Below are 12,312 nucleotides of genomic sequence, written 5' to 3' on the forward strand. Positions count from 1 at the left end.
TCATCTGTCTCACAGCATGATCCCACACATCCAATATGAGAAAACAAGCTAACTATTTAATATTTGCATAGAAATTACATATATTTTGGGGTTTTGAGGCATGGCTCCCTGTGTGATCTTGGGCCAGGTTTCTGAACCTCTAAAACTCTGCTTCCTTATTTGCAAAGCAGATCAATATTAGCTATGCAGGATGGGTGAGGCTTAATTAACTCAAGTTTGTAAAGGGCTTTCTGATCTTCAGATACAACGGAGAAGAAGAAATAGAAAAATCCATTTAAGAAGCAAAGAAGCATGTAAGCCCATGGCCACACAACAAACATTTAGCATACCAACTTCATACAGAAAATTTGTACCAACACTTCCTTGCAGTAGCAGTAAAAATAACATTAGCAGAAAGAATAAAATATGTGTATTAAAAATAACTAATTCACTTACTTCTTCCTAATTTCTAGGTCTGAAACTGGGACACATCTGAGGCCAGCTCCCAATACCATGAGGGATGATGTTAGCAACACAGTTACCCTCAGACCTAAGATGAAAAAACAACAGTATTTTACAAGTCAGTAATGCTGCAAAAAGAAAATTGCTTAAATATCTATATTTACGTGCAGTCTTTCAGAAGTAACACTTATCTTTTTCAAATCATATGCACTTTGAAGCTGATATGAATTCCAGACACATTATGAAATCCTGAGTTATCTTCTATACTCACACTCCAGAATTACAAAGGCTGACTCTTGGCATACTAACACACAGGATCTTTACAGAGATCCTTGAAAGGGAAAAGTGGTAATAAAAGTATCATCAAAATGTACAATACAGCCTTTAGAATTAGAGGCATTGGGGAACATGCTCTAGTGTGCCTGAAATCTAGGTAGACATAAAAAAAATCTGAACTTGTTCATTCTTCTCCCAGCACTTAATGAGCAAAGGCACAGCACTGTTATTGTTTTCTTTCATAATGCTGATATGCATTTCGTTACGGAGAAATAACCATTTATTCAGGGGAAAAAGTGCGAGTATTTTTTTGCAGTCCTTGCAATTAGGCCAGTTTTTTGCTGCTCTCAGCTGAAATTGTCAAAGGTTGTAAATATGGTACATTAGAAAAAAGCCACAATTGACTGATTCCTTGAGTATGTTTTTAACTCATACTGTGCTTCTAGACTGAGAAGCACTTGGATTAGAAACAACCTTATCTTAGCACTGCAATTCCTTTTGCCAGCAGTGTACTTGCTGCTGCTAAAGGTGTTTCCATCAGCCGTGAGGAACTGTGACAGCTGAGGAGCTTTAGCTCTAGAATCTTGTAAAACACCAATATCATAAATAGGCACAATTAAAACCGACAGACAGAGTCTGCATCTGTGAAGTTGCAAATTTTGATACAACTTCACTGCAACAAATAGAAAATAAAGGGCTTCCATGTTCTTAGTAGAACATAATAAAAATTGTTAACGATGACAACACAATTTCTCTAGCATTTAGGTAAAACTAATAGCTACTCAAAACATATGGAAGAAGATCAAATTCTATGATAACTCGCTTATCAAACAGCCAGCTTCAAATCTTTCTAAAACTATTCATTTTCAGAGGAGTGTTCCCTCTGTTAGTCATTCCTGTATTCAGCACAATTACAGTCCAATTCTTAAGTGAACAGCCCCCAGGAAGATCAAACCCACAACCTTGGTGTTATTTGCACTGTGCTGTAACCAACTGAGCCCATCTCAGGGTCAACCAAGAGTTGCATTAAATATTTTGTCTCCATGTGAACTTTATGGGAGTTTTAGAGAATGTATTTTACTAAAATGTAATTTTACTGGATAAGACATCGTTTTGCTCTTATTGGAACAGCTCTTAGTGAACCTCAGCCACAGGTATGCAACTACTTGTGCTGAACAGCACAAACCAAACCAAAGACAAGTTTCTCTCTCCATCAGCCTAGCCCAGGAAAACCCATACAAAAATGTTACAGGTTTTCTGAAATGGAAATATGACCTCCTTTGGTATGGCTCAGTCATCAACACAAAGAATGCCATCTGCCATGTGGCCCCAAAGGATGTCTCACATCCCTAATGCCCTGGAGAAGGATCATCAGCTGAGAATAGTTGTTTCCTTGGAGGATTTCCCAATGCTTGCCCAGACTTACTTGCTTGACTCTGTGCTCAACTGCTGTTAAACTGGTTTTTCAAGTGTGTGTGTTCAGAGAGCCCTAACTAAATGCCCAGATAATATGGCTGTTCAAAACCTCCACGGTCTCCATGTTTGCTGGGCCACCACACGAGACCTCACGACATGCCGAAGTCCATATCACCACACCGCCGATGGTGGGGCGGAATTATTTGGATCAGGATCACACACATGATGCTTTTACTTTCTCTACTGGGAAATGAATCTCTGTTAGTGCTGCTTTTGAGTATGAGAACTTGTATGCAGTAAGAATTAGAATTTTCTTAATGAGAAATTGAAACACAAGGCTTTTAACTGAAAAATCTGAAGTTCTCCATTAGGAAGCACTGCCAAAATATTTAAGGAAAGCTCTAGTAATGTACATATTACCTTATTTTCCATATAAACCACAGTCTACATTTCACAAAACATGATGTGTTCTGCCTTTCAGGAGACACAAGGACAGAGACAGCCTGGAAGGTGCCGCTCATGGGGCGCCACAGGAGATGATGGCCTGGGGCAAGCCCAGAGTAAATGAGTATTATACAAAAATTTAAGTTTAAATCACCAAAAGACACAAGATGAGTGTTTACATATTAAAAACTTCTACTTGATTTTTAGTTTTAAAAAAATCTCCAAAGCAAAAAATATACAAAGCAAGGAAGTTTTCAACTGCACAAAAGTTTCCTAAAAAAATTTAGGCTAATCTTTAATGTCAACCTCAGTTGTTGGGTAATTTAAAGCATAATTATCAATTAAAGCCCCACAATCATGTGTGCTTCATCTCTTTGAAGTCATAATCTTGAATACTATACACTGTAAGGTATCACTTGTAAATGTTTTGATTGCAGAGAGTATTCTTTGGCCTTTTTTTTCCTTTCCACCTTAATATATAAACACACCCCTGAAAATTCCTTCAGTTAATGCTGCATGTTGCAAATTATGACACCAAAGTGAACAAAACTGTCAGAAAAGCAGTACACTGGACACTTTCTTTGCTAATTACGTGACATACTTCTACCCTCTAAGCACCTTGCCCTGTTAATTTGCTGTACATTTTAACTTTCTGAATCCATCCTCTTTTTCATCATTGGTAAAAACTGGTCTTTATTAGTATTTCTATAATTATTTCAGTATTTTTGCTTTGAACACTGCATATGCCCTTAATCGGAATTTGACATCTTGTATTGCACCTGGAGTGCTTCAGATGGCAACCATGCATCCTGGGGACTACAAACCAGAGTAACCAACCAAGCCTAAAAAAGGCTCATGAACCCTGCAGAAAATTATGTCTCTACTTTGAAAGATCTAAGTAATTCGCTCAACCAAGAGATTTTGAGTAGATGTAATTAACTTCATTAATTTTACCCTGTAAATGCACGCAGTAATTGGAGAGAGGGGGAGGCTATAGCTTTTTAAAATCCATCATTGAGGTGTTAGTCCCCTTCCATCAGAGGTTTCTGACGCATGGCTGGAAAGAGAAGAAACTCCTTTAAAGGAGATTTTCTGCCAATGGATTAAGTTTTCTGTTCTTTGGAGCCTGTCTCCATAGCTCCTAATTTCCACTCTGCTGCAGAAGGTCTCTGGGCCCCAGAAGTGGCACTGGCTCCTGAACATGTGGCCATGTTCAGAAAACTCAAACATCACTGGTAGCAACAGAAAAGTCCAAGCTAGCAGCAGAAATAGAACTGGTAATAAAAAAGGCATATTAATTATCATTTATAAGTGAAACAGCTGATATTGTTCAACTGTTCAGCCCTCCTGTGGCTCGTAACACCGTCTGCTTTATGACTTCAGCCGTCCACGCTGCATTTGCTGGGTTTTGTTTTTTAAACCAACTATTCCCAAACTCCTGCCACTATTACAGATTTAACATGAACTGCCAACCCACAATTCTCTGAACTCTCTCCTTAATGCCATCCACCACACACAGCCCAACACAGAAACCAAGGAAAACCCCACCATGCTGGCATGTGGTCTCACACAGGAGTGGGAGGCTGTGGCTGCCTGTGCTACCCACCCAGCTGCTCTGCAGCTCCCTCACAGCAACATCAAGCAAGAGCATCCAGGATGTGGGTGTTGCACCCCCACAACCCTTCCAGCATGCCTTACTTTGAGGATGCCTTTGAAAGTACATGAAAAGAAAAAGCATTCCCGCACCCCAATCATTACTGACTTGTAACCCAGTAAGTGACTTACTGCACCCAGTTTAAGAAACTTAATAGAAGATGTTGTGTAATCACAGAATCATAGAATTGACTGGGCTGGAAAAAACCTCCGAGATCATCAAGTCCAACCCTTGGTCCAACTCCAGTCCCTTTACCAGACCATGGCACTCAGTGTCACATCCAATCTCAGTTTAAAAACCACCAGGGATGGGGAATCCACCCCCTCCCTGGGCAGGCCATTCCAATGGCTGATTACTCTCTCTGTAAGGCATTTTTTTCTGATCTCCAACTTAAATTTCCCCTGGCAGAGGCTGAGCCCGTGTCCCCTTGTCCTGTTGCTGAGTGCCTGGGAGAAGAGACCAACCCCCACCTGGCCAGAACTTCCCTTCAGGTAGTTATAGACAGTGATGAGGTCACCTCTGAGCTTCCTCTTCTCCAGGCTAAACAACCCCAGCTCCCTCAGCCTCTTCCCATAGCACTTATGCTCCAGTCCCTTCACCAGCCTCGTTGCTCTTCTCTGGACCCTCATGCCAACTATTTATACATTACAGTCTGTGATTCAGAAAGAGAACATGATTAACACGTCCCCTTGTTTCCCCCAGCTGAGGCTGGTGTACTGCAGCCCCCCCTGCTCCCCAGGTAGTGCTACAGACCACTGCAAGCAACACCTTCCAGCTCACAGCATCACACACACGGCAGATACTGTTTGGGTTGGGTTTGGCTTCCCCACTGTCTCCTAATGGAGCATTCATCTTAAGGAGAAATTCCAGCTGGATGTGCAGAATAGAAAAGTTTTCACCTTTCTCCTTTTTTTTTTTTTAATGGAACCTTGACCAGAGGAAAGGCTGACAGGTTCACCCTCCACCTGGCATGGCAGCAGTGATTTCCCTCATAAAGCTCACACCCCCTACTCTTGGATGCATTAACATTGAGGGGTTTCCTTCCTTCAGCTGCAGATACTGAAATCAGTTCTCAAACAGTACAACAAGGCTCTAATTAGGAATGAGGGACATCAGCCTGCTGCATATTTTCAGTTTTTAAAGACCAGGCTGAAAGCACAAATGGTCCCTTCTGACACTGAACTGAGAGCATTTCCTTAACTACTCTCTTACTCAGATGAAAACATACCTAGCTAAGAGAAAATAAACATAAAATTCTGTCTTGATCCCCACACACCAGGATATTATAAGCTCACCAATGTCAACAGCTGTTCCAAGAATTCACTGTTGAATTGTGCTTTTCCTTACAATTTAAAGCAAATTCAATTTTCAAACAAATTCTTGGTTTGCCTTTCTTGACAAAACAAAGCACAATTCTTCCATGTTTCCTCCTACAAAACAAACCTACAAAAAAGAACTTTTACATTTGGGTTCAGTAAGCAAAGCATTGAGCTCCAAGTCTTCCACAATTTTTTTTTCAGTCCAAGAATTGTTTTTATGCCCTCCTTAGTGCTCAAGCATCCTTTTAAAATGGATTTCTGTGCTGGATACCAGTTCTCCATTTCATACAATGGGTCCGTTCCTCTCCCTTCTTGACACGTCCCTTTACATTTTGCTATAATTAAAAAAAGGCTTAATTAAACAGCTCCCTTTATCATGGAATCCTGAAATCTCTGCACAGAACTTCTTTGTTCATCACTGACTATCCTCCGGAAATCTTTGGTTTTTAAATGTAATTCTACCAAAATTATACTAAAAGTCATGACATTTATTCTCCTAAGATCAGTTATCTCTGTCATGACTAAAATAAAAAGAACACTTCCTAGCTTTCTATTAAACACAGTGAATAAAACTTCCATTGTGCCTGCTCTTTGCCAAATTGACTACCATCATTAAGGAGGATAAGCAGCAATCCTCTTTCAGAAGAGGCATCCTTGCATCAAGCAATACAATTCTCAAAACAAAAGAAGCTTTTCACTGATGTAAAAAGACTTCATAGCCAAGATGTCATCCCCATCTTTCTGCTAACACATGGAACAGACTTGGAAAGTCAGTTTATTGGGCCTGCCTCGGAATCCACAAAGGCACTTGATTGCAGAGGGGCATGAAGGTTTGGAAACTTAATGGAACATGAATACATTCTCAAAAACAGCATCAACTACATTCCAAAGCAAGAAAAACGGGGAACCAAATACAAGATGGCATGCAGGGGAGAACTACCAGGTCATATATAGCTAATCCAAAATTACTCCTAGTTTGATGGCCAAGGTATCATGGGGTTCTATTTTGCACAACCTGGACCTCCCTTCATCTCTGGCTACATGATGCTGATGCTGCTGTTATTGAACCCTCTTACTAAGGTGCGTTTTCAAAACAAACTAGAGCCGAGTGCTTCCATACACTCCCCTGGCTTTATGTGGCACTGCCAAAATATTATCCAAATTTCAACTGGAAAGATTTAGGACTTGAGTACTTCTTGCTGATTGAAAACGAAGCAGACACAATTTAAACATTCTGCAAGACAGGTGACAGCACCCTTCTGGCATCAAGCAGTAAGAACCAAGCTGTATCACATAGAACCTGTCTGAAATAAATCAGATCCAGAGCTACATTTCAACCCCCAGTCTTGTCTAGGATACAAAAATATCTGTTCCTGTACAAATCCATAACACAGCCCATTTCCACCCTTCAGTGGAGACTGTAAGGGAAGGGCAGACTCCACTATAAACTGTGCTCCCATTTGTAACATAAACAGCTGGTAGATTGACATGCCAGATAAAATATGTACTAGACACTTCTTGAAATGTACATGTAAGAGGTGATGATCTTCAGAAGGGCAATTTCTCTTTATAGTATCTTACAGCTGTTGCAACAGAATCTGTCAGCAATAGCTGCCCAGTTAACACCCAGGTTATCAGGAGGACTTTGAAATTTCCAAATAAATTAATCTGCAAAGTTTAAATTTGAGGACACAAATTCTGTACGTCTAAACACAGGAACTTCAAGTAGAACAGCTTCTCTGGTTTGATACAGACTTTCTTATCAGGGTCAGAAATTCAACAGAGCCCATAACCCAGAAGGGTAATCACACAGATATGAGAGAATCCACAAGGAATTCCCTACCAGGAATGTCAGGAAGACAGACTAGTGCCAGGGACCAGATCTGACCCAAAGATAAAGCTATTTCTGCTGATAGTACTTGATGGACAGACACAGCAGGGCTGTGTGCAAAACTTCAGTATGAGGGCAAACGCTCATCCCCACCTTTTCAGTGTAACTCTCAGGTGAAGAACTTACATTCCATCCATAAAAGTCATCATGTGAGTCCTTGTAAGACAACCATTCCCCTGAATTTTGAGGTTACTTAGGACTCTTGTCAAAAGCCACAATACAACTGAGAAACTCAAAGCACAAAATTTAGCCTGTCAAGTGTTTCAGAGAGGACACTCATCTTGAGGGAAGGGACTAAACACATGTAAGCACCAAAGCAGACACAGTGGCTGATAGAATATAACTGTTTGAAGCAAAGCTAAATCTAATGCAATTGAGAATTATTATGACAATCACACAAACACTCCACAAATGCTGAGCATATTCCTTTGTGTGCACCCTGACTGTAAGAAAACCAAGACACTTGAGCATTCATACTCTAATTGCACTTCTGGCTTGTATGGTAAATACCTGTTTTACAGTGTTTTCCTTCTTTGCCCTCCCTCAACATTCATTAAAGCATATTAAGGTCCTTACTTTGACATTTACTCTAAATATAAGAATTTGCACCCATTAGAAGGAGTAACAAGCAGTCACAACCATGCCAAGTAGCTGCAGGGTGCTCTCATCAGTGAGGCCAAGCCAATGGGAGCAGCAGACCTACCCAATTTTAACATTATCCCAGCACACCAGGCAAGCACATAATCCATCTCTAAAACTATGTCAAGGAAAGTATCTTTTAATTCTTCTGCTCTCTACTCCACTACACTTAGTTATTACAAACTTAATGACCCAAGTTCTTCTATGGTGTCTTACACAGTTAGTGCCACTACCATGGATTTAACTGTGGTGAAGAGATTGCACCCATAAGTACAAAGCAAATATTTCAGAGTTTGTACAGCAATTTAAAGGTCTGGCACTGTAAATAAAGTAGTCCTGTTTTTAAGAACTGCAGAAGCTTAATCTGAGCTTTTGGATGTATGAAAAGGTAGTTCACAAGTACTGAAGCTTCCTTCCATATGCCAGAGAAGGATTTTGAAGCATCCCAACAGTTTTAACATCAACAATGGAAAAACAAATGGCAAAAGATGTAGATTAAAAATCTGCATTGCAAGTTTATACAACTCATGTAAATTCTACTTAGCAATCCAGAGACTGACATTTTGCCTGAATAGATAAAGAAAGTGCTGAAATTGAATGGTATTTGCCTGAAGATCAAAATGATGGTTTTACAATCAGTTTTAGACCTTTTATTACAATATCTCCTGTTCTTTAATACCATGTCCTTGACTTCAAAAGAGACCAACTATTTCAGTCAATTATTGTTATTATGTATTTTACTGCAGAAAGCATCCATTTTATCTGCAACCAATCCGAGTGCAATGAACCTTTCTTAATGCTCACAGAGCATCTCGGAGAAGAGAGCACTGGCCTTGGGCAGTGGGGCCTGCATCTCTCAACATGCTTTATGGAATTGGGCAGGCCACTTCTCTGCTTCACCTTTTTTCCTCCCTCTGCCTTGTTTATTCAGGCTATAAACACATGGAAACAGGAGCCAGTCTGACCATTAGTAAGTGCAGTAAATCAGGTTCCCTTCACCTGAGGTCAATGCAGTGCTTGGCTACAAGAAAAGAAGAGTTATCTGAGTGCCCACCAAATCTGTGAAATTAACAATCACTTTAAAGAGTTGTTCTTTCCTCCCTCATCTCAAGCACCTGCTTTCTACTCTCAACTCCAGAATCTAATAAAACATGAAGATTCAGGTCAATCATTGAATTCATCTTTGCCATTTGATAAAATGAAACCTACATAACGGGGCATGTGTGTGTGGACTCATGTGCTAGTGACAAATACAGAGAGATGTAGAGCAAGTGACAAAAACAGCAATCATGCAGTTGGGGGCTACACCTCCTCATTAATTGTGAAGCTGAAGTATAGAAGCATAGAATCGATTGTGTTGGAAAAGACCTCCAAGATCATCAGGTCCAACCCTTGGTCCAGCTCCAGTCCCTTTACCAGATCATGGCACTCAGTGCCATGGCCAATGGGTGATTACTGACAAGTCAACAGAAAGTACAAGACAAGAAGCTTCGCTCAAGCTCTCACTGTTGTACTTGTGGATGAACAACAGCCCTTAGGGCACTGAACAAGGGGAGGGAAGCTCTTTCTTTCCTCTTCCCACTCCTTTCAAGGACTCCAATTGCACAGCAGGCTTAGTTACCACCCAGGTAACTACAGAGCATTACCTGTGGTGACAGGGAGGAAAAACAATCTCTCTGGCACACATCTAAAAGGGAAGATGTTCTGTCATTATCGTTGTGGTAACTTGCCCACAGCACCCAATGCTGCATGAAATTCTTAATTTGAAGAAATACAGAGGGCATTTTGATTCACCACGACAGAGTATCAAGAAGCAACTGTGCAGCAAGGATGGGCAGCTACACTAAATAATGCCCAGTGCATCCACTAAGCAGGACACTAAGTGCAAAGTTTCTCCTTTTTATTATCCCTGCTGCAAGGTGGGGAAAAAAGAGCTGTAAGAGCCTCATCAGTGTAATATCCATGCAGGTCTTGTGACTTGTTGGAAAGGTCACTGGAGTGAGCTTTCAATTTTTCTCTGTGTGAACAGTTTCAATGTTACTTTAACATTAAAATCCATCAAGCACTATTTCGGGTACATAGTTCATCCCAAAAGACACCCTTTGCAGCACTGTAATGGGTCCTAAACCCATTATATTTTTTAAGGTTCCTGGTCAATTCTTTAGGTTCAGGTGATTAATTAAAAATATAACAACTCCACCTTTCCCAAGTATCCAAAAGGGAGGGCACTCATCAAAGATAAACAAATAAAACAGACTTCCTAAATGCAGTTATACTTGGTGTCCTGTATTCCAGAAAAACAGTGTCAAGACTGCAAAAAGCAGAAGACCTCTCACTTTCAAAACACATCACTCCCTCTGGGGCTGAGTCATACAGACCTCCAGCTCAAAAAACAGGAAAAATCTAAAAATCCTCTCCTCTAAAAATCTGCATGAGAAAGCTGAATTTCCAGCTTTTGAGGAAGTTGGAACACTGATCACAAGCTCCTGCAGCACAATTACAACTACAGCATGGCGCCAGAGTCACAACAGCACATGCATGTGAGAAGCATTAAAAAAACAAAATTAGTTGCAGGAAGTGATGGAATATCTCTGAATATCACCACTGAAAGAAAGGCAGGGCAAGTCACAACCTCCCTTGCCCTGAGATTGTAACTAAAAAACTGTTAAAGAAACTTGTACCGGGTCTTTGGTCTGCACAGCTGTATCAGGCTGCCACCAGGAGAATTCAAACATTCTCCAAGAAAAGTTCCAAAATAAGGTGAAATTACCAAAACATCAAGTTTCTTAAATGTAGTTCTGCTCTTCTTAGCGCTGACCATGGTTTGGGGGGATTTGGGTGTTTTTAAAAAAATATTTATATAAACCAAGTATTTTTATTTGACAGTGCCAGACTACAGATTTTCACAACAGGGAAGAATATTGCAGGGCCTGTGCTATGCATTATCTACTTCTTCAGCTCTGAAAAGGCAGGCAAATACCACTGTTTTACACAGCTCCTTTCCCACAAGCAAGGCATTTCTTACCAGAGCAAAAAATATACAGGTAGAAATTGGCAATGCAGAACATATCCAGACTTTATTAACAAGTAAATTTTCACATTTGCTTCAGCTTTTTTTTTCACTCCTGAAATGTAACATGAAATTAACTACTAAAAACAACATTGGTCAAAAATAATGAATAAAAACTGAAGTTTTGTAAGGTTGTTACTGAAATTCAGAAATCAGCAAAGCTGTGTTAGTTCAGCATTACCAAGTGAAAATGATCTTTTGTTCATATTTAGTTTCTTCTGATAGGAAAAATAAATACCATATAAATTCTTTGAAGAAAAGATTCAGTTTTTTTTTAAAGGAAACAGATTCAGCTTTTGCAGCCCAACACCTGATCTACTTTTCCTTCTCTTTAATGGAATTCTAAACTAATAGCTGGGAATTATAAATACAGTATAAACATACAGCTAGCAAAACAAATTCAATACAACTTTCCTAAGTACTTTACTACTGTCATAATGAAAATCTACAAGAAAGCCTGAGGGACCTTGGTAACAGTGAAATTATTGTTGTAATTTATGTTATAGAAGCCAGTATCAACTGCCTTAATGTAGCACAGCTGCCACACTGTTAAAAACTAAAAAAAAAAAAAAAAAAGACTGGCAAAATTTAAACAGAAAATGCAGCAAGGCAGTGGACAATGAAATGGTATTTTAGCGTTTTCTGTACCATTCCACAAGGCTTTCCAAGAGGAGAGAGACACCAGACAGAGGGGTCACATCCACCCCTACATCCCACGTGTGCCTCCATCACAAGGTCAGACATCCGGCACCACAAACCCACACAAGAAGGAAGAGCACCACCAGCTGCCTCCTCTGCGTCAGCAGCGCCTGCAGAGCCTGAGGGAGCAGCGGCCGCGGCCCAGGACACCACGGGGAAGGGGAGGGTGAAGAAGGGCCAATTCACCCTCTGGGTGACAAGAGACAGTGTCAGGCAGAGTTCAGAGGCTGGGTTGTGAAGAGGCAAAACACAGGGGCCTTGTTGGAGATACAGAAAGGCAAAAAGGTCAATTGTGTTCCAAGAGATTCCCTTCTCCCCAGTTCAAAAGCAACTCTCAAGGCAGTTCACAAAAAACACGCTGCTGACCTGTGGTGTTGAGCAGCACCTGCCACTCCCACTGTTTGCTGCCGGCTACAAGTCACATTTCCTGCTGCCTCTTGCTCATTCAGTGTCCTTTTCCCTA

The 12,312-nt window shown here is 40.5% G+C and overlaps 1 protein-coding gene across 1 annotated transcript in view; it reads right to left on the reverse strand.

The window, feature by feature from the left end:
• Nucleotides 1–12,312, reverse strand: part of SLC49A4 (solute carrier family 49 member 4) — a 71,414-nt gene that overhangs the window by 50,524 nt on the left and 8,578 nt on the right. The window contains exon 2 of the mRNA XM_071562885.1: nt 436–529. Coding sequence (XP_071418986.1) covers nt 436–529 — 94 coding nt within the window. The remainder of the gene's footprint in view (nt 1–435; nt 530–12,312) is intronic.

Source organism: Pithys albifrons, chromosome 8 (assembly GCF_047495875.1).
Source record: "Pithys albifrons albifrons isolate INPA30051 chromosome 8, PitAlb_v1, whole genome shotgun sequence".
NCBI lineage: Eukaryota > Metazoa > Chordata > Aves > Passeriformes > Thamnophilidae > Pithys > Pithys albifrons.